This window comes from Pelmatolapia mariae, linkage group LG16_19 (genome assembly GCF_036321145.2).
Source record: "Pelmatolapia mariae isolate MD_Pm_ZW linkage group LG16_19, Pm_UMD_F_2, whole genome shotgun sequence".
NCBI lineage: Eukaryota > Metazoa > Chordata > Actinopteri > Cichliformes > Cichlidae > Pelmatolapia > Pelmatolapia mariae.
Genome location: NC_086241.1, coordinates 20,775,265 through 20,802,016, shown reverse-complemented (window position 1 = coordinate 20,802,016; position 26,752 = coordinate 20,775,265). Strand labels below are relative to the sequence as shown.

Sequence of the window (26,752 nt, the reverse complement as noted above, 5' to 3'; positions counted from 1 at the left end):
CAAAAAGAATTCAGCTTGCCCCTAGAATGACCTCAGAGTGACTGAAATCAACAAGATATGATTTTTTTTTTAAGGGTAAAACCAAGAACCAACAGCTGCAAACACTGCAAACCCTACAACACTGAATTACATCTGCAAATTGATCTGTTTGTACTTCTCTTGCTTTATAAAAGTGCATGATGTCAAAATGCATACCCACTTACAAGACTTAATTTAGAAAATGGTTCTATGAATGGGTGGAGAAGATTTTACAAAACAAAAAGCACCCAATTTAAAAAAGTACTCACAATTACACCAGCAGACGTGTAAAACACCTGCTGAAATAAGACAGGCCTCTGATGTAAATCAAAATAATGATTTAACCTGTATTATTACGTTTGTTTCCTTAGATTCTGCGTGGCCAGTGACAGAGATGCCATTTGGTCCTTCAGTCTTCAGTATGATCAGCTGCTCTCGTGTCTGCAGTGTGAAAGCTGCCAGTTTATTCTGGCAGGACTGAAAAGCAGCAGTGAAATTGTCCAGAACTGAAGCCACAGTCTGCCGCCTGTTCCTCAAATCTGGCACTGTTTAGAAACTGTGAGACGGTTGAAGTGCAGGAAGTCTGTTTGTTGGATAAACAAAGATTTTCACTGCAGAGAGTCTGAAATCTTTACTTTTACTCTTTGCCATCATACCCTCTGATGAGGGGAGGCAGATTTTAAAGAACAGATTAAACTAAGATTTAAAAATGTTGTCTTTATGTTTCAAGAAAACTTTACATAGTCAGATATGTAATAGATTTGCATGCTGCCAGTGCGCGAACACTTAAAGAACAAGAGACAAGAGCTTTTAGATTGAGGCGGGATCTCATTAACCCAGTTTCTGCTGCCACTGCTGCTTCTTCTTCGAGAGGAGAGGAGTGAGAGAAATGTTCGGGTTAAACCAGCTCCCTTCACTAACATGGTTGAATATTTCATAACACTCCAGTCCAACCAAATTGTACTTTCCTTCATCTTTTCAAGACACTACAAGCTAATGGACAGAAGGGAGATCCTCTGCATGCGTGCGTGCGTACATGTTCATAGCAGCATTAGTATTAATCACAGCATAACAACTGAACAGCATGTGTAATTTAAGGCTGGGCAGATGCTAATGGATTATGAAAATTCGTATGATAAGCCCTGCATCATTTCGGCTTTATCGCGCTGTATGCTGGTACATTAGCATAGCTGGAAAATCTAGACAGATGCACAATGAAATTCAGTGTTAAGCGTCTGGGCTGGCAGAGCCTCCACAGCAGATCGATGAATAAAGATCTTCCAGCAAAGACAAACTGCTGTTTTAGACAGACAGGTGGGACGTGAATCCTCCGGATTTAAAGCACTTCTGGATGTTATTTATCCCCATAACGTGTCAGAGCATGCATTTATAATTTTCCTAGGGATTATGTTGTTAATGGCCATGACATACATTCATCTGAAATGGAACAAAACATTTTCTGTTCTATATGCCAGCTCCTGGCATCCCACATGCTTGTGGAAAATCCAGGCTAGGAGCCAAAACAACTGCTTCTGCAAAATAATTAGCATGCAGCAACCAATATTTAGAGCACAGGACGTTTTGACAGAAAGGGCATCCTGCTCTGCATTTCAGAGCAACCACAGACAATTACTGATTTCTCACATAGGCTGGAAAAAGGTTTTGTTTTGAAGTTCAAAGATGCTCCTCCAACTCACAATTAGCTGCTTCTTTGGTAACGCTTTCTAACAGGTTTGTTCATGCCTTATATTGCTGTAATTGTGCTTAATTTGTGGATTAATCATTTTTACGAAAGGGTGTCATGTTGTGAAACATCACTTTGCATTCTTATAAAGCGAGACTAAAGCTGCCAGAAGGAATGGGAGACTTCAAATTAGTACAAAAATTCAAGACACAAGACTGGGAACTTTGATTTGGCAGATTTTTAACAGCAGCTAAACTTGCTGATGCAACCCCAAAGTGTTTTGTTTTCCTCCTTGGTTTGGACTGGGGATCTTCTATTAGAAGACTTCTTATAGATTATAGATTTATAGCAATGCGTCACTCAAAGTTCTCAAGGTCTAAAGCCTCAGTTACGTGGGAAAAAGTGTAGTCCTCGACCTGTTGGAAAGCGGTCCCTGGAGGTTACTGTCTGTTGCTAGGTGAAATAGGGCACAAAGAGAAATAAAAATGTCTTTGTGATTGCTGTGGTCACTAACAGATTCCCACGGTCGCCTGTAATTTGCATGGAAGATGGCAATTTGTCTGCAAACAGCTGTAACGACCAAGCAGTAACAAAACTTGATACGCAAACTGGAAACAAAGGCTCGAGCTGTGCTTTCACCTAAAATGAACGCATCTCCAAACATGCAACTTTTACTTTAACTGCAAACTGCCATTTCAGGTTCGCATTGCACTAGCACTTAGCGATTGGTTGGTGAGTAGTTGGCGTTTTCTATACAAACTACAGGTGATGACAGCAATCTGCCAGCAACCAAAGCAATCACAAGTAGATTTTTGGTGTATCGCCATTTACCTCTTTGTGAAAATTTCGCCCTACTGCCAGCAATCTCCAGCAAACACTTGCCAACTACAGATTGGGAAATGCAACTTTTTTCTAGTGTCCCATGGTTAGTAGTGGGTCACAAACTGGTCTCTAGAGCCTACACAATTAGGGCTTTAGCAGTCAATTTAACAGCGACTGACATCAGTCAGGAAGGAATACCGTTTTTATCCTAGCAACAAGTGGTTGCCAGGTGGTTGCCAACCAGTCTCTAGGCATGTGTGACCAGGGCCCAGCATACTAACCTAATGTGAGCTAGGTTCTGCTCATAAGCAGGCTACTGTAATTAGCAGGCAGCTTGAAGAACAACTAGAAGCCTTTCAAAGCCTGCTCACCAACACATTTACAGTATTATATCAGGATGGTCTATGAAGGACTATTTCTGTATTTAATTCAGTAGACAAACCAACATTCACACCCATGTGAATCTCCAGCTGCTTGGATTTGAAAGTGAGCCAAGGTTAACTATGTGTTAGCAAATGTTCTCTGAAGTCTACAAATTATTAGTCAAATATTTATAAATCTTCAATAATCTCTAACTTATGCAACTTTCGAAATCACGCTGCACTGGATGTGTTGCAACATATAAAAATGTGTGTCAATGAACTGTAACGTCATTGGAGGAACTAAAACAGCTAATTAATGTGATTAAAAACTCCATCATGATCTGACCTTAATGTAAGAAGAGGACTACTAAAGACACAAAACAAAAACACAACTGCATTTCTCTGAACTAACACATTTTTTCCTAATCAACGCATTTCTCAGAACCAACAAAACCAATACGGACTTTGCCCTTGTCGACAAATATGGGTGAGGTCGGTGGAAAATTTAACTGAAACTTCTGATTAATGTTCAGGATTACATGATTCAAATGTACACAGCAACGAGGACTATGTTATAATCCTACACCTGTGAGTCTCCGTCTGTTATGACGACATAAAGGCAGTGACCTCCTGTCTCATTCTGATAAAAGTCCTTGTTGACCAGATGAAATATAAAACCTCGCCTTTTTCTTCAACAGCAGGTCAACACTGACTTCAGATCCAGCTTTATGTTTTCCAAACCTGCGCTTACTGGAAACAAAAGTCTATTCGCTTAGAGCTTAGCAGCTAGCCTTTATTAGGAGTCCCAATTCTTTTGATTATTGGCTCCATTGTCAAAAAGTTACTTTACTAATAGATTTTAACAGCATGTCACATAGATTTTAGGAAGATTAAGTTGACTCCTAGCATCCGATTATCAAGATTTAACTCTAAAGCTCAAATCCAGTTGATTTCCATTTAACTAGAACACATTTTAGAAGCAAAATGCCAAATAATTAAATGATAAATAACAGTCATTCAACTCTGTAATAGACCATTTGTTGGTTTTCAAACATATAGTGCTTTTTAATCAGTAGTTTTCCATTCATCATTCATAACTCTGCAGTCATTTCACAGCCCAGGTTTATTGCACATTTCCATTAATTCCTCACATCCATTCACGTCACTGCAGCTGGTTAAAATAGTTATGATTAAACACCGTAATGTGCACGAAATGTCAACAATGAATTTAATTAATGCCTGTGTTACATGTACACCGTGCTGGGTTGATATTTTCACTGGCACATCCCGGTCAGCATGCTGAGTGCTGTGAAACACTAAGATAAGGATACAACTTTAAATAAAAAGGGGCATTTTCAGTGTTTGTGTGTGTGCACACTGTGTTTAGGCTCAAGTGTCCCATCATCCCACTGCAGCGCCCACAGAGGCATGTGTCCACACATTCAAGGTTTATGGAGGGCGACAGTGAGGCATCACTCCCTGACCAGCAATCTATTACTCAACTGAGCCCTTTCTCTCAGCACTGCCTCCAAATTACATTTCTGCTGTCGAGATGCTTTTTCCCTCCCCTCCCACATCCGCGGGGTTGTTGTTTGGACAGGTTGCCTACTGATTGCCTTGCTGCTGCTGTGATTGAACAGGGATGCGGTGCATCTCTGAGGCCACGCGGGGCTATAGGCTGCATACCAAACGGGCAAGCAGCATGCGTTTGGAGAGCTTTGGATGAGAGCGCCATCAGTGAGTGGGAGGGAGGGAAACCCCGCACAACACTGCACTACAGAGATCAGACATTCAGTGCAGCAGCATGGAGGAGCTTTGTTTCAGCATCTCAGGCATCAGCAGTTAATCTGAATGTAATTGTGCACCAAGCTTAAACTCAATATGACTCGCGCTTTAAAGGAAGACAGTTCGATGTGTGAATCTCCATAATTCTTTAAGACATCTGTGAAAATATGAGTAAATGAACAATGCAGAGAGACGTCGTTTAAGAGGCAAAGAGGCTTCCCTACAAAGGCAGAGAATAACAACTAAAAAAAAGGATTTCAAGTTTCCAGGCTTTCTAGGAAACTGCAAGTACATTATGTATTTTTAGCCCCACCTCATTCATATGTCTCATTAACAGACAGGTGAAGCTTGAAATATTGGGGACTGCAAGTATGAGATATTTCCAAACTGGTAAAACTAAAAGAAAAGACTGTATCAAAATAAAATCTATCACTAACCCTTCTGCAAGAAATCAGTTCACTGTTTGTTTATATCTGTTTCAATATGGTAACAAGCTGTTACAAAAAACAAAACTATAGACTTTATTTAGCCACATTTTATGTCTTTTGTGTGATTTTAGGCCCAAATATTTAAAAAATAACTGTTAAGTCAGACATGTGAGGGTGAAGAATATTAATGCATGACATATTGTTATTACTCGGCTCATATCAAGTTTATTTTGCCTTCCTAAAGCTTCATGCCACCATCTCCCAAATCCATGCTCTCCACTCCACTTAAATTAAATCCATTATATTAAAACAGAGGTGAATAAAACTGACCATTTGAAGAGACATTAACTTTATGTCCTCTCCTAAACTTCTGGTTTCACTAGAGCTTTGTGTGCGTGTTGCTGTAAAGGGAGGGCAGGGTGAAGAGGGAGAAGTGACAGGAAGCCATTTTACAAAGAAAGTCTTGAACACGTTAGTATAAATTTAGTCCTAAAGAGGAAAATTTAAGGAAAACAAAAGTCACACAAAGGTTAACAATGCTTTAACTGCTGAGCTCATATCCATCCACTTAAGGTCACTACGGTACGCCCAATCGCTCGATGCTGTCTGAACAAGGCTCATCTGCTGGTCACTTTGTGAAGGAGATAAATGGAGGAAATAAACTCCCTGGTGTGCAGTATGCATTATGGTGGGTGGATATAGTTCCATTAACTAGTATACATTAACCTGTTCCACTTACCTGCCCCAGTGACAACAGTATCAGTTACTGGTGATCACATGAAAGTGACTATATGACGATACAGCCTAGAGACCACATGTTGTTTTTCACCCACAGACATAAACCAAATGTTTGTTTAAGACACTTTCTGAAGACAGAAGCCATGGCCATCTTTTATATACAGTTTATGGACAAAGCCAAGGGAATGAATTAAATATTTTATGGATACAGCAAGTCAGGTGTGAGGCTTAGCTACTCTTCTTTTATCCAGTACTATAACCTTCAACTTGAACATTTTATCATACAGCGTAAGAAATCCTTACTCCAGCTTCCTCCCACAGTTCAAAGACATGTAGTTAGTGACGTTAGTTTAACTGGTGATTTTAAATTGCCCATTGGTGTGAATGTGAGTGTGAATGGTTGTCTGTCTCTCTGTGTTAGCTCTGCGACGGGCTAACAACCTGTCCAGGGTGTACCCCGTGATTCGAACTATGGTAGCTGGGATAGTCTCCAAAAACCCTCCCTCAGGACCCTGAATTGGTTAGGCAGACAAGAATGGAAGGAAGCGTAAGAAATCAGAGGACTTTGGCTCTCAGATCCAGAAAATATCTTCACATATTTTCTCATATAAAAAATAAAAATGATTATGACCACACCAAGTTTAGATTGAGGCTTTAAATCCTGCACTGAGCAACGTTTTACCATCTTCCCAAAGAAGCTTCACCTTCTTTATCTGTAACAACAACAAGATCTCACACCTCACGACAATGCTGCGAGCATCAACCACAAGCGCAGCATGAGCTAGTCAGATACTGCAATCTAGACAGCTACAGAAAGGTGGTGTAGCTGTCTAGTTTGCTTTTTGAAATCCGACTTTGTAGAAAGTATGACATATTTGTGGTATAATAGTTTTGTCTCAAGTCAATCTGATACAAAGAGACACACTCTGACTCAAACTTTAAGCAGAGGTTTTGGATTTGCAGCACACAAGTATCAGTCTGGCACATTCGGCTGCAGCCTGCAGTGTCTGTCATAAGAATGCATGTATGTGCAAATGTATGTGCACACATACAAATGCACGCACACGCTCCTCTATCCTGTGCCGGCAGATCCCGGAGACCTCTAATGCTGTGTGACTGCAATCCCCAGGGATTCTTTCTGCACTACTGGATGAGCTCCTCTGCCTTTGTGTTAAGAAATCAGAGAATCCCTACATTCGCTTGCTTCTCTCATTCTTTATTTGCCCATTTGTTCCCCTCACAACCCCCACAGCGGGTGTGCTGCATGAAGGTTCGGTTATCATCACCGAGGCACCCTGCTCGAGACTACGATACAACAGCCTCAGCTGATAACCGCACCTATTGCTTAGAGGAGCCGAATGAACCAATTTAGGGAAGCGTCAGTATGACAAATTACAGCACGGCAGGATATTTTCTTACACTGCAATGGCTTGTTGTTTATGAAGGAAACAGCAGTGTACATTTTGCATCTTTCACATCGGCTTTTAGGGGTTCATAATAAAAATTATGCAATATATGAGCTCATTAGCTCAGCAGTGTTGTTTAAATCTACTCAGTGGACGGGGCTGACAGATGAAAACGTTGCCAGTTCTCGTCTGAATCTACTTTGTCAGTGTTAAGTAGCCACTCTGGACAGCAGCCAACCCTGTCTGAGGTCTAAGAGCCACTTGGGAAAGTTGAATTGGCATTTTCTATTTTCACATTATACTGGCTGTTAAGATGTAACACTTGAGGCCAAATAAGAAAAGTAAATACAATTTAATTATGGATCAGCCCACATGTCTGACCTAAGGAGTAAACTTTCTCCTCATTTCAATCAGTGCTTCAAATATTAGTTTTTTTTTTAAATCAAATATTGCAAATTCAAACAAGTGACAAGTTAAAAAAAGAAAGAAAAAACTGTTATTTTGATTACATGAGAAAGAAATTAAAAGGGTTTTTTTTTCACCAGTTGTGTAAATACCATTAGGTGATTTCTTGTTGCTTGAATATTTCAAAAAGTATTCAACTTCATCCTCTCTAAATCAAAAATTATTTAGCACTTAAAAAAAATACTATCTACCAACAAATAATTCACTCTGGAGCCTAAATCACTGATGCAAAAATGAACTATTCTCGAGTGAAAGCTCACTATTACGCTGTTGATTCAGACAAAACAAGGCAATCAGAAAACATCCTTTTTGCCACTTTTTCCTCAATTTTCTGTCATTTTGTATCCCGAAACAAAAACACACAAATATGCATTTGAGTCACCGATGATTACTTATTCTCCACGGCTGAGGCCCCAAATTGATGGAATAGAAAGCCAACCAAGCATAAAATATTAATAAATAAATCCTGCATACATCATGTTTTCCTATTGGTAGCTGAGCAGAGGTTTTTTACATCCTGCAGCTGACAACATTTCAACCACCAAATGGAAGAAGAACTTCTCATTTCTGGATCACCCACATGCACCTCTGCTCATCTGAAGCAAAACCCACCTCTGAACAGCAGAATGAGGTCAGCCTGTTTCTTTATCAGCGCAGCCAGAGTACAATGAGCACTGTGTCACATAACCAGCCTAGCCTCCATACATTCATCAGCATCCCGAGGCCACTGTGCGCCTGTCACCTTTACGGTGAAACTCCCATGAAAAGCCCTGGTGGGATATCCTGGTGACTCCGCGGACAAGGTCATCACTAATTAGGCTAAAACTCGGTTTATTATAAGAAGAATAGGAAGAAGCAACCTTGTTACACGGTCACTTCTTGTCACATCAAACCCAGCTCAGATCACTTGATCTAAACACGCATTGTTTGCGCTTTATTTATGTTTCACATCATCTTTAACAGCTCTTCGGTCAGCTGGAACAAGTTCAGCAGTGCAACACATTCTCAACAGGTTATTAAATTAACGAACAGGTAAATCTACCGTCGAAATCAGCGGAGTCAAGAAGGGAAATACCAGCTTTCTGCTGCAATGCACCTGCCCAAACGCGCCTAACTTTAGGTAAGAAGCTGGGCTGTCTGGACCCACTGATGTGTGCTCAGTCCTCTGAGGTCGTGGTCGTGATGGTGGACGGAGAGAGCCCCCTCCCCTCCTCTTTCGTCCCCGCAAAACAAGGAAAAGGCACGAATAAAACATCAGGAACTGCGAACAAGCTGCACCGGCTGACCATATGTGCCGTATGCAACGCGCCGATGTTTCAGCGTCCCGGAGCGCTGCCGGCTGACCTGCAGAGCGGCGGTGTCTTACCTGGTGTGCCCGCCTTTCACGGCGGTGAGGGTCCGGAGGGGGGTGAGCACGGCCGGCTGCGGTGTCAGCCCGAGAATCATGAACCGTGCGAGAGCCTGTCGGTGCGCCTCAGCACCGTCTGAAGGCAGAGATCCACAGCCAGGGTGTTCCCGACAGGAGGGGGCGTGGTGTGTGTGTGTGTGTGTGTGTGTGTGTGTGTGTGTGTGTGTGTGTGTGTGTGTGTGTGTGTGTGTGTGTGTGTGTGAATGAGAGAGAGCCAGAGAGAAAGAGAGAAAGAGAGACAGAGAAATGGCTCTTTTCTGACAATGCGACATTCATTCTTTTTCTTCTTATTGTCTGTATAAATTAAACTTTAAAGGGCAAGTCGGTTCATAAAGCGCACACTGCAGTGCAGATCTAGGCTGAGGGAAACTCCCTCTTGTCACTGCTAGTACATTATGTATTATGGATTTCCCTGCTGGCATCCTCTGGGAGTCTGTATTTCTGTGGTAATGGCCGCAGGAGATGCCTGCTGTACAGTGACTGTTTATTTACTAGTCTCACGAAGGACTGGGAGGGTTGATTATCTTTGGATAAAACACACAAATGAATATTAACAAGGCACACAACTTATTTATGTCTGTGTGCTGCGCACCTTTTGGTAAACAGTGCAGGAGTCTGAAATAAAAAGGATTTCTGGTTACATTTAAAATGTCAAACACAATCTGACTCATCCATCCACACACCAAGCAGCTGTATTTGTCTGTTTTTGTTCAACACACTGAGCAATCAGCCGCAAAATGGAAGTGAACTCTTTAATATAGTAACTCATTTAAAAAAAGAACACCTACTGGGATCATTTCAAGGGTTAGAGATATGACTGAATAATAATTTAATCAAATTAAAAATGTTGCAACAAATCTGAAAAAATTAACAAATGCTTTTTGCCAGTCTGTGAAGCTGGGGGTCAACATGCCCAGACACCCACCTTTACCCACAGCCCAGCCTTCATTGCTAGGCTCAGCCTTAGAGATGGCGCCGAGTAGAGTCACTGCTCATTTGGCTCAGAAGGAGCTGCTTGAGGTGGTTCCCTCTGGAGGTTTTTCAGATATTTGCCCAACCTGGAAGAAACCCTGGGTGAGATCTAGAACCGACTGGGAAGGTCATTTATCTCATCTGGCACTGGAACCCCTCAGAATCCTGCAGGAAGAACTGGAAAGTGTTGCTGAAGAAGGGCGTCAACAACATCCTGTTTATCCTGCTGCAAAAAGTGACCCAAGGTCAGATAAGAGGAAGATAATGGATGGATACTTAGCCATCATACCATTAAGCAAATGAAAATAATGCAGTATGATTGTTTTACAAGTAGGCCAAAGAAAGCCACGTTCTTGAATATGACAACTCCTGGTAGTGTGCACAGCAAAATGCTATCTGTAAAAATAAAAAATGATCAGTCTAATAATTATTCTAATCAATTAGATCATTTCGCTTTTGTGCAATCTTCTTTGTTTCTCCCCCAATACTTGTTCTTAAGTTTTATCAAAGAACACCAAACAGTTTAACACACACACACAAAACAAAGTTGTGTGTAGTCTTTTCATTCCCGGTAACAAAGGGTAACACTTGGCTCAGAAGCTTCGATCCAACTGTGTAAAATACACTTTCTGGCAATTACAAGGAACTTCTCCAGAAGGCTTTAATGCACTGTGGTTGGGGAGGGGAGGCTTAAGAGGAAAACACCAGGATTTTAACATTGTATCTTTATTTTAAATATCTCATTATGTTCCTTGGAAATCATTGTCCAGAACTTGGAAATCAATTGATGCTCCCTCCCTATCAGAATGGCACTTAATGCACAGATGAGAGAGAGAGAGAGAGAGAGAGAGAGAGAGAGATTTGTCTTGTGCAAAACAACAGGAGTGATATGTAGTCCATAAAAAATCTTATACTGAGTCTCTCTCAGTCTATTAAATGTAGAGATAGGTTTGACCAGGGCTTCCTGCCAGTCATCCTTTATAAATGCTGTGTTTAAATCCATTTCGCATTTATGGGCAACATTTGGCAGCTTGTTTGCATCAGAGGACCGGAGTAGAGAGTGAAATGTGTAATGGTGTGTGGGATATTTTCTTGCCAGCCCTTTGGACCGGAGCATCATTTAAACACCACAGCTTACCTGAGTGTTGTTGCTGACCATGTTTATCCCCCCCAAAAAAAGAATAGTAATATAGTAAGTATAGTAATTTTTCTAACATATTTGATCAATCTTAGTCATCCTAAAGGTTTCACAAATGTTTTCTCCTCTTGTGTTTCTCAGTATATTTCTTTCTGTGTGGCGCTTCTGTGCTAAAACGCTAAAATGCTTTTGTAATGCCTGAACTGAGCCACAGCGAGGCGATACAGAGAAAACAGAGTCCCGCTTCAGGCTGCGGGTCAAACTCTTCTCTTCGCTCGTCATCTGCGAACAAGAGGAAGTGAACAGGAACAATAACAGCCGACACACCGGAGACCACAAAGAGGGCAGACAGCAGTGTTATCTGTGACGGCAGCGATGGAGGAGTATAACTCTGGAGAGGAGGTACGGCTTTCTTTAAGAGCTAAGTTCATCCAAAGGTCCGCAGCCAGCAGTAAACTTACAGCTAAATTAGCTAACTGCTAGCTTAGCCTGTTAGCGGGGTGTGGTCCTGTTATCAGATTTATTTAAGGCGATAAAATTTGTTTTAATTTAACCCAGCCTCAAATACAGTGAAGGGAAAATGTGATCATGCAGTTAATCATCTCATATTAATATTATAACAAATAATACAGCTTTCTCTATCCTCCTGATGCAAACATCCTTCATTGTGGTGCACTGACATTGCTTTCCAGGTCACAGGGATAGGGATAGGAGACGAGGAGGCACAAATTGGAGAAATGAGAAAAGCCTTCAGGGGTGTCCAACTCCAGGCCTCAAGGGCCGGTGTCCTGCAGGTGTTAGATTTGTCCTTGATCCAACACAGCTGATTTAAATGGCTAAATTTTCTCCTCAACATGTCTTGAAGTTCTTCAGAGGCTGGCAATGAATAAATCATTGATATCTAAAACCTGCAGGACACTGGTCTTTGAGGCCTTGGCTTGGACACTTCTGTGATTTGGTCTCAAATCTCCATTATATAAAGCAATAAATCCTCTGCTATACAAACAGAAAGCGCCGTAGGACAAGAACTTCCTGCTCTCATAAAAATAAAATAAAATGGTTATTAGTCACTTGCAGAGGTGAGGGCAAGCTGACTCATTTAGTAATACTTAGTTTAACTGTGATTTGATTTATTTGATTCAAAAATGTAATTAATGCAACTTTAATTTCAAAGCAGAATGTCGACCTTAATGAGTTTAGTGGTGCGTTTATGGGCACGTTATTTTAGAGAAAATACACATGCATATAAAATTACCGAAGCGTGCATTTAAAAAAACAACAAAAAAACAAACAAACAAATGAAACATGGACTTGAATTTTTATGTGATTTTATTTAGGATGCCTTCCAGTTCAGATTATTTTTACTCAGATTAAAATGAGGTCTTTAACTTAACCGCCTATGACATCACCAGGTTTAATCAAAATGTACTTTTTGAGGTTTTCGCCAGTGAATTGTCAGAAAACAAATAAAACATCCAGGATACAAATGCACGTCTCTGTTCCTCTGTGTCACAGGAGCTCATTTGTGCAGTTTTGCAGTTGAAACTATGAGGTATCCTATGATATTGGTGTCAAAGTTGCCTGTAAAACAGATTTTGGTTTGAAATTCTCACTTGTCGTTTTTAATCTCGTGTACTGGGAAAAATATGATGAATTAAAAAGGGCCAAATTTCAGCCTGCCCTGTGTACTTCAAGGACCTGTAATGAGGACTATTTTTTGTAGCATGAACATCAGATTTTGCGTCACTTTATTAAATATACAAAAATGATTGCACAGAAAAATCTGCTGATGTTGAGGGATTCAGGTGGAGGCACTGATTGAACATTCATAGAATAACCCCGATCCTCCTTGTGCTTCTTTTAAAACTGATCCTGCAGGTCGTCTTTAATCCCGATGAGATTAGTGTCTCTGTAAAAGAGGTATGTTCTCTAATCTGTGGAAACATTCGTAATAAACAGTATTTTAAATGCAATCAGATGGATGGATGACTTCCTGTTTACTGATTTCATCTCAGTGCGTTGAAGGCGTCATCGGTGGAACAGATTATAACCAGAGTAAAGTCAACCAGTGGACGGCCAGTATAGTGGAGCATTCACTCACTCACCTGGTGAAACAAGGGCGGCCGTTCAAATACATAGGTGAGCAAGTCCCTGTGTTCGATAACGTGAGCTTCCAGGACATCAAGCTTATTTGTAGTGTTTGTGTGTGTTTGTTGTAAACCCGCTCTCTGATCTGTCGCAGTGAACTGTACGATCATGCAGAAGAGCGGCGCTGGGCTCCACACAGCCAACTCCTGCTACTGGGACACAGCCACTGATGGTGAGACACTCAAAAAAACAAACAAAGATTATTTCAAAATCATTTAAATCCAATATTTTTAATTGGCCGTGGCACAAAAGATAACACATTAGAGTGATGTGCCACTTTTTCTCCTCCACATCCAAGAGGAGAAAATAATCAGTTTTATCTAATTTTTTTTTTTTTTTTTTTTTTTTTTTTACTGATTTAAAACAAACAAAAAATAACCACAACAGTCCAAAATACAGAGGTACTCAATCACCCACAGCATAAAATAGAGGAATGATCTTATAATAAAAATATAAGTAGATGGCCAGACCAGCACAGACCTGCCTGCAAGCAGATTAAATCATAATGAAACCTAAACGTGTTCTTGTAAGTATTAATCCCATGGAGGAAATTAAAAATCCAAAAATATTTTCAGCACATGGAACAACTTAACTGTTTGATCTACACTCTGGACTTCGTCACGAGTTGCTGGAGTTCTAGTTTTTTCAGACTTTCATTAAAACTGAAACGTCCCTGTCGACAGGGAGCACTCCTAAGAGAAGAGGTTTCTGGGACTGCTTCACCCGGGTCCAAGGTACATGGAGAAGAGGATAAATTAAAGGCTCAGTTTCCCACACATGGATTAAGCCTAATCCTAGAAAACTTTGATTATGATTGCCATTGAAAGAAGTTTTTAGTCAAGGACTAGGCTTAAATAGACTGAAGAGACTGATCTTTTATTCTTTTCTCTATGTCGCTTAGAAGTTGGTGAAGTTGTGCCAGAAACCTTCTTTCTGTTTTTTGTTTTCAAATGTTAGAATAAATCACATTTTCTTGCTATAATGCAGAATCTCCATTTAACCTAACATACACAGAAGCTGGAGTACCTAAGGAGAACCCACACAGGCACAGGGAGCCCCCAGAGAGGGGGTGAATTCAAACCCGGGACCACCTTGCTATAAAGCAACAGTGCTAACCGCCACACCACTGTGCTGCCACTTGGAGCTATAATTGTGGAAATAACAATAATAATAGTTAATATCCGTGTTTGCATTTTAGATATGAAACTGATGTTACATTTTGGATTAAACCGGGTTAATTCATTTATGAGAGGTGGGTTGTAACACCCCCCAACACTCAGACCAGATTTGCCTCCCTTATGTTGATGCATAAGTGCCATGGTTGTTGGTCAGTTTTCTTGATCTATTGAATAACTTGCCCACAAAACTGGTTTACAAATGGAATCATAAAAACATGTATTTCATGTATGATTTGGAGTAATTTCCTCTGCTTGTCTGTGGGTTTTCAGGGAGCTGTACTGTCAGGTGGGAGAACCGCACCATGTACTGTGTGGTCAGTGTGTTTGCTGTAGCTGTGGCGCTGTGACAGCCTGGCAACCCTGTGCCCACCTCTCCATCTTCGAACACTGTCATGTCTCAAACTTTGCTTGAATGACACTGAAGATCCTCTGATTATACCCTCTGATAGACGCTGACCTACAAGTATCTATTTCTCCCCGCAGGCAGGAACAACAGTTTTGGTTTGTGAGTTGGCAGCCTGTGAATACGTGCAGGTCTGACGGTGACAAAATGTTGTTTGGTCTGGACTGGAGTCATGATCTGCAAACAGACCTGTTTGAAAAGTATTTTTCAAACATGCTCAGGTGTTTTCCTTGGCCCAGAAGTACCACATGTTGACTGTATTTTTTTCCTATTGTGTAAAATCAGATGACTGCTCTTTGTGTGCAGCAGGAAGTTTACATTTGTGTTTTTGACTGAAATATCTGAACATTCATTGGATGGTTTCTTATTAAATTTAGCACTGATATTCATCCATCCCTCAGGAAAAACTATTTAAATTTTTAATTTTAATTGATGACATTCCTTCAGTCTCAACTGTGCTTTGTGCTGCTAATTAGAAAATGTTAGCATGTTTGCAACTTTGTCTCCTTCACTATGTTCCCTTAATAAAACTGAACTACGACTATAAGAAGCTTTGTATGTTAGAGAAGCTCTGTTTAAGTAAGTAATCACTACAGTATACTGTATTTCTACTAGTGTATATTAATATTTTAATAAGTTATTGAAATGTTTAGACAGGATGGTGTGTTTTCCTGTGATGCATTTAATGGTCAGTCCCTGTAACCAGGATTTTTTTTTTTTTTTTTAATCTGTAGAAAACCCTTAGATCTTCTGTATTACTGTTGAGTTCAAGACTGTTTTTGTTGAATTTTGTCCAATAAAGTCTTTAAAGGTGTTCCACAGTGTGTTTTAGTGAGCACTGATAAAGCGGCTGAAGGCCAACACCTTTGGATGAGAGGATGGATTTAACCAGTGTTGGAGTACATATTACGGTCCTTGGATTTGCCAAAACAGGCAGTTTCACTGATCAACCACTAGAGGTCAGCACAGATTCATATTGCTTGACAAGATCAAAATAATGCAAGACAATATTCACATATAAATATAAATTTAATTTCTTTTTTTTAAAGTACGACTTCATATTTTCAGTGCCTCCTTTTGTGTCTCTATATGTTTGATGCGTATATTAAGTTGTTTTTTTTTTTTGGCTTAAACAGTGCTTTTCTTATTTGTACAAACATAGAAGCATTCATGTGATTCCCGAGGTCATCATCTCTCTGCAGACACGTTGCAAAAAGTAGTTAGTGCAAAAACAACCACAATCACATTCGCTCTCTTTCTCTTGCTTTCTTAGTACATTAAAGGTTGAAATAAGAATAAATACTTTTAACAGTTCAAAACACAGACTCTTTTTCAGTTAGATACAGTAAATGTTTTGTGTGCACTCAGTGTAAATTTTCCAACTAAAGAGACAGACAGACAGAAACACAGTTGACAGACATAATAGGCAAAAATAAGAAAAGAAAAATGCAAATACATCCAAACAAAGCACATCACTACAGCTGCTGCTGCTCAAAAAATGAACCAAACCACCAAAGTCCTGTCTTTTTTTGTATAAACGTGCAAAAGACATTGGGAATGTCCGTGCTTTACAGTAACATGTCTGGCGATGGAACAGGCTCTTTTACAACGTGTGGCGATTAACATTTCATCATCAAACACGAGCACGTCACGAAAGCAGCGCGTATTAATCTTAAAGCTCTTATTAAGGAGTACAAAAGCATAATTGCGGCCATAAAAACTAGCACGGGGCCGGCTCTCCCCCTCCTCTGCAGAGTAACCAGTTACACCTCGTCTGAGGCTCCACACATGCACGCCTCCATGCCAAAGAGACACTAAATACAATCACTTCAAATGCATTGGCTCCTTGTGATCAGTAAATGCAGCATATACGTGGACACAGTCTCCGAACCTAAAGAAGAGAGTGAGGTGATGGTGCCTGTGGGTTTTTTCTTGGTTTTAAAGGCTGCAGGATGAATTGTTGGCATGTAGTCTGATAAGAGAGGCTGCGCGTTTACAGCAAGGATAGCTCTCACGTTAAGGACACTGTTGCTTCATGTAGAATTGCAATGGATGTATGAGATCAAAGAGGGATCCATGTGGCACTTAAAAAGGTTAAAGAAGGTTAGATAATGTCCTCTTAATGGCACGTAAGAATAATTCTGATGCGTTAGACGGTGCAGGGTACACCGTGGCTAATGTTGCCATTTATTCCACCTCCTATGTTGCTGTCCATTTCGTTCGGTGTGTCGAAGGTGGTGTCATTGAGCATGTCATACGTCGTGTCGTTAGGCATGTCGTCTGTGCTGTCGCTGGCTGTGTCGTGGGGCCGCTGGCTGGCTGACTCTTTTGGCGCAGATGGGGTCGGGGCCTCCTTCACCATGGGCCGGTTCTGTGGAGAGCCAGAGCTGCACATCAGGCAGAGAAGTGAGGAGCAATCCCAAAGGCCCTGGGTCATGCTGGAGGAGAAGAGCCTCCGACACGGGTGGCAGAATTGGTAGAAGACCAGCATGAAAAAGATGGCGATGGCGTAGGCTACCAGCAGCTGCAGCACCAGCAGCGGGGCACAGATGAACTTGTAGATGTCTGTTTTATGGATGTACCAGAGCAAGAGCAGCGAGGCATTTTCCACAAAACGCAACATGTAGTACACGGCCATGCGATACCAGTTCTGGGACTTGTTGATGAGGTCTGGGTCACTGAGTTTCACCTGCACGGCAGACCAGCAGAACATGTTGATGCCGGCGTAGAGGAACGTGAGCATGCAAAGCACGATGGTGGTTCCCACTCTGGTCAGAGTTTTTTCTATATTCTCGGGGAAAGGGGAGTGGCTCTGCCAGAACAGGATCCAGGGGTAGAGGAAGAAAACGAGGAAGTTCAGCAGAACCACGGGCAGGATCCAAAGCTGGAGCACCGAACTGAACAGGACCAAAACCACAACGCGAGTGGCGATCTCAAAGCTTCGCCACAGGAATATGCAAACATAAGCCATAGGCCGGACGTCCACTTCATAGTCATCATATTTGATCTTGATGGCCAATATGTTGCAGCGCAGGGCTCCATACACAATGGACAGGAGGGAGATCACCATCAGTGTGCCTGACATGCAGATAGAGACAGAGTGATTTTTTTAAAAAGTTGGAAAAAATAAAACAAACAAATCTGCCTATAAATCAGTGAAAGTACGTCTCCAGTTTAGGATACTTTGCAGCTCATTCCATCTAAACACTGCTTCGTTCCTGAAAAACTCTTCTACCAAGGTGAGTGTGTACATGAAGTACTGCCTTACCAGATTTCTGAGAGAAAAAATATGAGTTAGAACCATCAATAATAGAGCTTTAAACTCACCATCTACTTTGTAAGGTACATCTGCTTAACTGCTAATTAACATAAATATCTAATCAACCAGTCGCATGCAGCAACTCAATTTAGGCATTCGTATACAATCAAAGCAACCTGCTGAAGTTAAACTAAGCATCAGAATGGAGAAGAAGGATGTTTGCGTGTGGCTGGTCTGAGTTTTTCAGAAACTGCTGATCTACTGGGATTTTCTAACAACTGTCTCCAGGGTTTACAGAGAATGAAAACAAGAAAATATCCACTGATGACTATGAAAGCTGTCACACAGTGTTATCACTGCAGTGACGTTGGAGCACTGACAGAATATCTCACTCAAGGACAGATATGACAGGCCACTGCAGAGTCATTTCACAGCTGGAAGAAGACAGACGTCCTGTGCATATAAAAGAAGCTTGGTATGAGTTTAAATTTCTGCTGTCAAAATTACTATGTTTTCTGTAATATTCGAGAACAGTAATAAGGCTGACATTTTTAGTTTATTACAGGATAGACTGAATCACAGAGAGAAGTGGATGATACCATTAACTTGGCATTTTCTGCACGTGAAACTAATCTGTGATTAGAGATTGCTAATTGAAACAAATCAAAAGCAGACTGAAGGTGAGTCAGAGCCTAAGTTAAGCCTTTCTCCCCTCGGTACACAGTATTAAAGTAACAAGGCACAAAGCAGAGATAGGCCTCTAAATACATACAGACCTAAAGTTTTAGGTTATTTCTCTATTTATAAACCCAAAAAGGTTAAAAGAAGAACGACATATCACAGTTTAATTACATGCAACATAATTTTATACAAACTAGTTTTCTTTCATAAAATATTTTACACATGCTGAGCCATTAAAATCCCATTTAACACTTCAGTTACTTTAGTTGGTTTATACACAAAGTTAGACGGCTTTCTCTTCATGTGTTCACAGAAGAACAGATCGATTTCAGAAAGATCTTAAAAAACAAAACAAAAAGCTGTTTGTGCTTTCCATGTAAGTGAACAATTTACACTCGCAAGAAAATAAAGATGGGATCCTAGATTGGCGGTATGAGTATAAATGACTATAGCAATATGGGACCATTATTTTAAGACAGATTTAAAATATGTCATTTAAGATTTTCACGTTCAGGATATGACACAAAATAAGACTGAGATATTTATAAAATCTTTTATTTTGACCCAATTCAAAGACCAGATGTCCTAGTTTGACTGTTTGAACCCTTTACTCGATTTCTCCCAGGAATACTCAGGAATAGACCTGCTCACCCCCCACTCCACATACACAGAAACACACACAGCCTGGCTCCCTGTTGGCAAACAGAATCACCATTTTCCATCTTTAGTACCAGAGAGGCGGTTACATAACACCACTTTGACTCATGAAAACATCCATTCTCTCATTTCCAATATCGCACTTAGCTGATCAGCCCACATTGTAGAGGACCTGTGACGGACTCTTAGCAGAGCCGGATGGGTGGACGATCCATAAAACTGTCCGGTCCCACACAAACACACGCTTACGTCATACGTACTCCCCTCACCTCTTCCGATGGACACCCCTTGTTGCAGGACGCAGATGTAGAGCTGCAGCGTGAGCTGGGGGGCTGATCCCAGGAAGGCCTGAATGACAGAGGTGCGGGCAAAGGCCGCTCGGTGCGTAAACAGTTTCCCCTCTGCCTGCCCAACCTGCCGCTCCACCTCCTCTGCCTGACCCCTGCGGGGCATCTGCTTCTTTCTCGTGATGCTGACATAAGGCTCCTCCACGCGGCCCACGCTGCCGTAGATGCAGAAGGCCTCCAGACACCTGAAACAGGAGAGGAGATGAGCATGTGCATCGGATTTTATCCACCTGATGAAAGTTGGATATATTGTACTGTCTCATTAACAACCCACTAATCTAATAATTCAGCACAGTGTTGTAAAGGTAGATCTCTTTATTTAATTTAGAAACACTGACCAGCATATCCAATCCAATCCAGTTTTATTTATAAAGCACTTTAAAATACCCAGCACAGGAACAAAGTGCTGTACAGAAAATACATTAAAACAATAGAATAACAGAAAACAGCAAAGATAAATAAATAAAACACATAATACATAAAATTAAAACAGCCCTATATTAAAACAAAAACAAGATAAAACAGCATCGAATCACCTAAAAACAACTGAAATAAAAATAATAAAAATAAAAATAAAAACCCAACATCTCACATGGTGTCAAAGGCCAGGGTAAAGAGGTGGGTTTTCAAGAGTGACTTAAAAACAGGTAAAGAACTGGCCTGTCTAATCTCTAAAGGAAGCTCGTTCCACAGTTTTGGAGCTGCTACAGCAAAAGCACGATCTCCTCTAAGTTTACGCCCAGTCCTGGGTACATTCAGGAGCAGCTGATCAGCTGACCTGAGAGAGCGGGTGGGTGTATAAGGCTGTAGCAGCTCAGAGAGATAAGATGGGGCGAGGCCATGGAGAGCTTTAAAAGCAAATAAAAGAATTTTAAAATGAATCCTAAAAGAAATAGGCAGCCAGTGAAGTGAAGCTAAAACAGGGGAAATGTGCTCAAACTTTCGAGGGCCAGTTAAAAGACGAGCTGCGGCATTTTGCACACTCTGTAGATGAGTAATATATTATGCACTGACCCCAATATAAAGTGCATTACAGTAATCCAGCCGAGTGCTAACAAAGGCGTGGATCACTGTCTCAAAGTGCTGCCGTGAAAGAATTGGCTTTATTTTTGCCAGCTGCCTGAGGTGAAAGAAGCTAGATTTTACCACTGCCTTAATCTGATTTTCAAACTTCAGATCACAGTCCACTTTGACCCCCAGGTTTGTGACAGTTGGCTTAACATACTGGGCCAAGGAATCTACATACACATTGGGGGTCTCAGTGGGGCTACCAAAAACCATTACCTCTGTCTTTTTATCATTGAATTTTAAAAAGTTAACAGACATCCAAGCCTTAATGTCGTCGAGACACTGAAGTAATGGCTGTGTAAGGTATCTGCCTTTTTTCTTTAGAGGGACATAGATCTGACAGTCATCAGCATAAAAGTGGAAAGCAATGCCGTGCTTTCTCAGTACAGAACCAAGAGGAAGCAGATATAAAGAGAAGAGGAGGGGGCCTAGAACTGAGCCCTGTGGGACACCACACAAGAGCATAAGGCAAATGAACTGCGCTTATCTTTTAATGGCCATAACAGCTCTTTAAGGAAAGGACTCATTTTCCTTCTAAGGCCGATTTAGTCCATTTCTCTGCTTGCTGATTATGTAGTCTTGTGAGTTTATGTGAGGTTGTACTTAACAGAAAAAATGCTATTATTCAGAGCTGAAATTTGATGTAACATAAAGTTTATTACTGTTTATAATAAGTATAGCTGAAGAATACATATAGCTTATTCTGCGTATTAATTCAATGCTTGTTGCTCAAAATTATGAGCAGCTATAGAAGCCCAAAGAGGCAGGGGTAATTTTCATATGAGCCTCATTTGGCTATCCATTATCTGTGTCAAATGAGGCCTCAATGACAGGAGAGAGTCATGTATTGGCAAGTGCGACTCTAAAAACACTGAGGTGCATAGAGCGGGCAAAGCGCCAAAGGTTGAGGCAGCGATGTCCTTGTCAAGCAGCGCTGATGCACAGCCGGTAAACAGCAAGTCGCAAGGATTTAGCCACAGGAGTGCTCGGGGACACACCGTTTATCAGCATGACTTACACTGAACAGACGTGCTTAGTGTACGCGTCACTCAGTTAGTAAAAATAAACTACGTCATTCAAGGGTGAATATCAGTCTCACGCTCTGTCTCTGCAGAGCAAAGCATGTTGTTGGGAATACCTGAACACCTGTAATCCCACGTAACTATTCGACTATTGGTGATGCAAAATCCTGCAGATGTTTTCATTAAACAACAGAATTGTGAAAAAATGTGATCACAGCGCCAGATGGCTCGATTTCAGTATTTTTAAAACTGCAGCTCTCCTGGGATTTTCACCGCAGATGTCTCTAGAGTTTACTCAGAGCCATCTGAGTAAAAAACAACCAAAATACCCATCGTGTCAGCAGCAGTGCTGCAGACGGTAATGCCAAAACGGTCGGGCTGGATGGAGCTAAGAAAAAGGTTATGGTGACTTAGATAACCACTCTTAACTGCTGAGCAGAACAGCATCTTGCAGTGAAAAATGAGTCCGATCCTGAGACTGAAGCTGAAGATGTCAGCTGAATACAAAAAGCTGACATTTCTGTTGGGGGAGGGGTGGTGTCATCTTGTCATCTTGACACACTTTGGGCTCATTAATATAAATCAGCAATTGTTTCAATGCCACAGCCTATTTTAGTGTTATTACTGGACATGTGCAGCCCTTTAGAGTTCAGCATGTTGTTATGGCTGCTCCCAGCATGTCACAGAGCAAAAGCAACCTGGATTCATTATGAACATCATGATGAGTTTAGTGGATCAAACGCCTGTCGAGCTACCAGATCTGAATCCTGTAGAACAGCTTAAAGACGTGGTAGAACAGGATCCTTTAGCTGACAAAACTCATGAACTAATGTAACAGGATCATGTAAACAGCTGTTTACAACACTCTGTGGCACTCGTCACATCAAGAACTGATGCGGTTTTGAGACTACCTTACGATGAGGACACACACAGCGTATTTGCTAATAAAATAAATGCTGAGTGTCTGTTTGTAAAAGTAGTAGATAAAAATATCTGTTCTGAAAGCTAACTTAAACTGGCATCATCTGAAATTTTAACCACCTGTGGGTTCAAGAAACAGACTGCAACAATGGCACATCATCATCATCTTTCAAGGTCATATGATGAACTGCTGGCAGAATGATAGTCATATGTTTCAGTCACTTGTGTGTATTTGAAATCAGCATTTGCACTCTTTTACCACAGTCTTTGGTCTCCACCAGCTCCCGAGGAAAACATCTGCTTTGGATTCATATTACAAGTGACCCAGTTCACTTGGTTATTTCACATTTCTTGCTACGAAATATAGCCGTTATAATCACTATTTTTATATCCCTGATGACAGGTTCGGACACGTCACTTTATAAAGACGCGGTTGACGACCATTAGAATAGTTTCCGGGGTTTTTTCAGGGCTAGCTGCACAGGCAGAGACCACCCTCACCAACTTCTGATGCACATCCAGTCATTTTGCTCTACAAGCAGGCCTGAAATACCACAGAAACTGCTCACTTCACAAAAGAAAAAAACAAGACTTCTCCAAATAAGCTTTCAAGAGTTAAAAGGTCGTTTCGCTCCCAGATCAGCTCTGCGTATTTGTTCCTTTAGCCTATGAGGCCTCTGTTCCCATTCATCTAGCAACATTTAGATTTCTGACCTGTAACATTACTGCAGAGTCACGAGTATTTAAAAAAAATGTTATTGGAGGTTTAAATACACCTTAAGGATAATTTGTTTAATAATTTCGCATACGCCCATTTAAAAATCCCACATCTATGCAATTTTTTGAAGCTTTTGCACTCGTTTAAGTTGAACATGAGCTTTAAATTATTTAGAGCTGCAGAAAAGGCGGAAGTAGACTTCTGTTATTTTGACAAACTGCTCTTCAGCAACACTTTAGTGTTAAATAGATTAAAGAGCACTTCTCTTTAGGGCGACAACAGAAGAAATGATTACACCCAGTGCAGACTTGTGAGAAATTTGAATACTTTCTCTGATGGTGACACACATCAAAATATCAGAGGTGTTGTTTTGGGAAGTTAAGAGGAGGAAGTGCTGCTGTGCTGTCTGCAGCAGAGAGAGAGAGCGACATTCCCCGGTCTGCTGTCAGAGATAAGGAGCCAGCAGTGACATGTGCTATTCTTAGATCTGGTCTTCACCGAGGAAGGATGTAGAGGTCTGAACAGTAATCATTTGAATGCAGTCGGGAGGGTAGGGAGGCTGTGCTGCTCAGTACGACTCTATTCACGAGCTGAATCATGAGGAGGCATAATTATCATATGTGTGGCTGCAAATACTGGTTGTTTAGATTGTCAGGATTGCCTGTCACACTTGTTAATAATATGGTCTATTAATTTTAGAAAACAGCAAAAGCTTGAATTGAATGGGGAAGATTAGAAAAACACCCATGAGCTTAATCAACTGCTCAAATAACCAATCTTAAAAAAAAAAACTTGTTAAATCAGCTTGTTTTGTCCAACATGATACATTTTCACAGTTGAGAAACCAGTTGTGCATTTTATCTCAGAAAGGACTTAAAGAGTGAGTGATAAAAACAGATTTCATACTATGAGCATGCACTTCCATAGTCGTCATCATCATTCATGGCATGAGTCTGACCTTTAGGTCAAATGAAAGATAGGATTTCCCTCTGAAGCCTTTATAGGTTTAAGTTACAAAAATAAAAGTCTATTTCGATTTTAATAATGGAAACACCTTTAATGCTTAATCGTTACCACTGCAGATCAATCACTGGGTTCTATTGTTTACTTCCATTTGGGCAACTACTAAAATGATTTGCGTTTGTGATGAAACTGCTGATCAGTTCCCAAAGGACTAATCCAAAATTTCTGGTTTATAAAACATAGGAAAAAGAGGAGAAATGTACCAACCCATAACATAACCAACTTTGAACTAAAAGAAGAGCAAGTCTTCACATTTCATCACTGAATCACACACATAGTCTGTAAATCACTCTTCTGTCCATCTGGAAATGAATTAATCAACCAACTGCAAACCATGAGTTTACCAGAGTCAGATTTCCTGCTGTTTGTATGTTTGATAGCAGTTTCATCTTTGTGTGTGCAGCAGGGATGCTTTCTATGTACAGGATTGGGCTCAGGCTCTTACAGTTGAAGGCAGATGGTCCACCCAGACCAGAGCTTATACAAAGAGGAAGACCGGGCCTATTATGATTTAAAGGTTTCTCCGTGAGCGTTGAGCAGCTCCAGTTTGGCTTCATAACTATGATTTAATGTTCTTTCAGTCAGAACAGCCATGAATAAATCAGCTTTGCCCGAACGATCATGGCTGAAGGTGATCAAACTGGTAGAATACCTTATTGTACTGTAAGTGCTTTGGCTCAGCAGCCTGCCAGCTCTGTCGGTGTATATATGTAACATATATCGATCAACAGTGGCAACATTGATCAGCCTTTTGCTTCCGAGCTGAACAACACGCACATACAGCACATCATGCGCCAGTATGTATGGAGCCAACCAGACAAAAGGCGAGAGAAAATGAAAACAACAGCATGTGCGCAATGCATTCATCACACCATCTGTAAGCAGCTTATGCGCTGGGAGGCCTGGCATGTTTTTAAGAGGAAAAAAAACATCCGTGGGCACGACACCTGTGGGAGGTAAGAGACGTGCCCTCGGCAGAACATAGTGGACATTGTGGATACAATGGGATCCAAGGCTCCTGTTTGACAAACGGAGGTAAACATGTCAGCACTGACCTGACGATGGGACCGAGCTGCAAGATGTGCAACAGCAGAATGAGCGGTCTGTCTCTGCTCAGGTCCCGGTGGATGAAGGTGAGGGTGAGCTGCACGAGCACGGACGGTACGAGCGTGAAGAGGAGCGTGAGCCCCTGCCAGATCTGGTCTCCGGCGGAGCGGTACGTGGAGCTGAGGTACAGCGCTGCCGTGGTCTCGGCCGTGAACAGAGACACCGACACAAAGATGGAACTGGGGAATCGCATCCTCACTCACTCCGCCATTTGGGGAATGCGGCGCGCTGCTTCGCTCAGAGTCTGCACGTCCATAACGAAACCACCGAGTCGTCGGTTGGAGTGTTGGAGGAACGCCGCCGCAGGAGCAGCAGCTTGTCTGCGATATGTGAGGCAGGCGGGACGGGTTCACAGCCAAGTGTTGTCCCGGGGAGAGACTGCTGGGGGCGCACGAAGCGCTGCGCTCTCCAGTGCGCACTGAAGCGCCTGTCAACAAGACGATAACGCCCCGAAGACTGGTGTTATAATGGTGGTGCAAACATCTGCAGGGCCATGAGGCTAAGAGTTTCAATTGCAATTCACTGACCAGCTTACTCATTTTTTGGGACAATTTCACAGGCCTACTAATCTATCCATCATGGAGCCAGAAAGCCCAAATACTAATGTCAGGTAAAATTAAACAAAAACAACAACAACAGCAACCATGAGTTATGACTAGTCTGTAAGGAAGGAAGAGCTTACAATTCAAACGTGACACAGGAAACTGTCTCTACGTAACACAGTCCCAAAGCTGCTTTGACGCCCCCAAATCATAACAAATGTTCCTCTGCTGCAGTGAAGTTGTGACAGAGGGGCTAAAAACATCTGAAACTGTACGAGCACACACACTACTGTAACTGTATATGAGAAAAATAAGGAACACATAAGTCAGCTTTAAATAAACCTGACACTGTACACATCCTCGGTGTCTCCTGTCACCAGCAAGCTGGTCCAAATCTTTTGAAAGGGTTTCATTCAGACAGCACTGACCCAAAGAACCTGCTGATTAGTCGT

General features: G+C 41.4%; 3 protein-coding genes across 5 annotated transcripts in view; 1 reads left to right on the top strand and 2 right to left on the bottom strand.

The window, feature by feature from the left end:
• sytl5 (synaptotagmin-like 5) overlaps positions 1-9,201 on the bottom strand; it is a 46,817-nt gene extending 37,616 nt beyond the window's left edge. For all 3 annotated transcript variants that reach the window (XM_063499075.1, XM_063499077.1, XM_063499076.1), the window contains exon 1: positions 9,075-9,201. The gene's annotated coding sequence lies outside the window, so the exon portion shown is untranslated. The remainder of the gene's footprint in view (positions 1-9,074) is intronic.
• Positions 9,202-11,492: 2,291 nt separating this feature from the next.
• dynlt3 (dynein light chain Tctex-type 3) lies at positions 11,493-15,769 on the top strand. Its single transcript, XM_063497415.1, has 5 exons — positions 11,493-11,628; positions 13,105-13,146; positions 13,242-13,365; positions 13,469-13,546; positions 14,823-15,769. Exons 1-5 carry the CDS (start codon positions 11,602-11,604, stop codon positions 14,897-14,899), a joined length of 348 nt encoding a protein of 115 aa, XP_063353485.1. The 5' UTR covers positions 11,493-11,601; the 3' UTR covers positions 14,900-15,769.
• Positions 15,770-16,065: 296 nt separating this feature from the next.
• On the bottom strand, positions 16,066-26,184 carry xk (X-linked Kx blood group (McLeod syndrome)). Its single transcript, XM_063497414.1, has 3 exons — positions 25,707-26,184; positions 19,822-20,084; positions 16,066-18,033 (listed from the first exon to the last, which is right to left on the bottom strand). Exons 1-3 carry the CDS (start codon positions 25,949-25,951, stop codon positions 17,105-17,107), a joined length of 1,437 nt encoding a protein of 478 aa, XP_063353484.1. The 5' UTR covers positions 25,952-26,184; the 3' UTR covers positions 16,066-17,104.
• Positions 26,185-26,752: the final 568 nt, after the last annotated feature.

Coding starts and splice junctions, on each gene's coding strand:
- dynlt3 (XM_063497415.1), top strand. CDS start 11,602: ATGGAGGAGTATAACTCTGGAGAGGAG. Junction 11,629..13,104: donor AGTATAACTCTGGAGAGGAG/GTACGGCTTTCT, acceptor CTGATCCTGCAG/GTCGTCTTTAATCCCGATGA. Junction 13,366..13,468: donor GCGGCCGTTCAAATACATAG/GTGAGCAAGTCC, acceptor GATCTGTCGCAG/TGAACTGTACGATCATGCAG.
- xk (XM_063497414.1), bottom strand. CDS start 25,951: ATGCGATTCCCCAGTTCCATCTTTGTGTCGGTGTCTCTGTTCACGGCC. Junction 20,085..25,706: donor CAGCTCGGTCCCATCGTCAG/GTCAGTGCTGAC, acceptor CTCCTGTTTCAG/GTGTCTGGAGGCCTTCTGCA. Junction 18,034..19,821: donor AGGGGTGTCCATCGGAAGAG/GTGAGGGGAGTA, acceptor TCTGCATGTCAG/GCACACTGATGGTGATCTCC.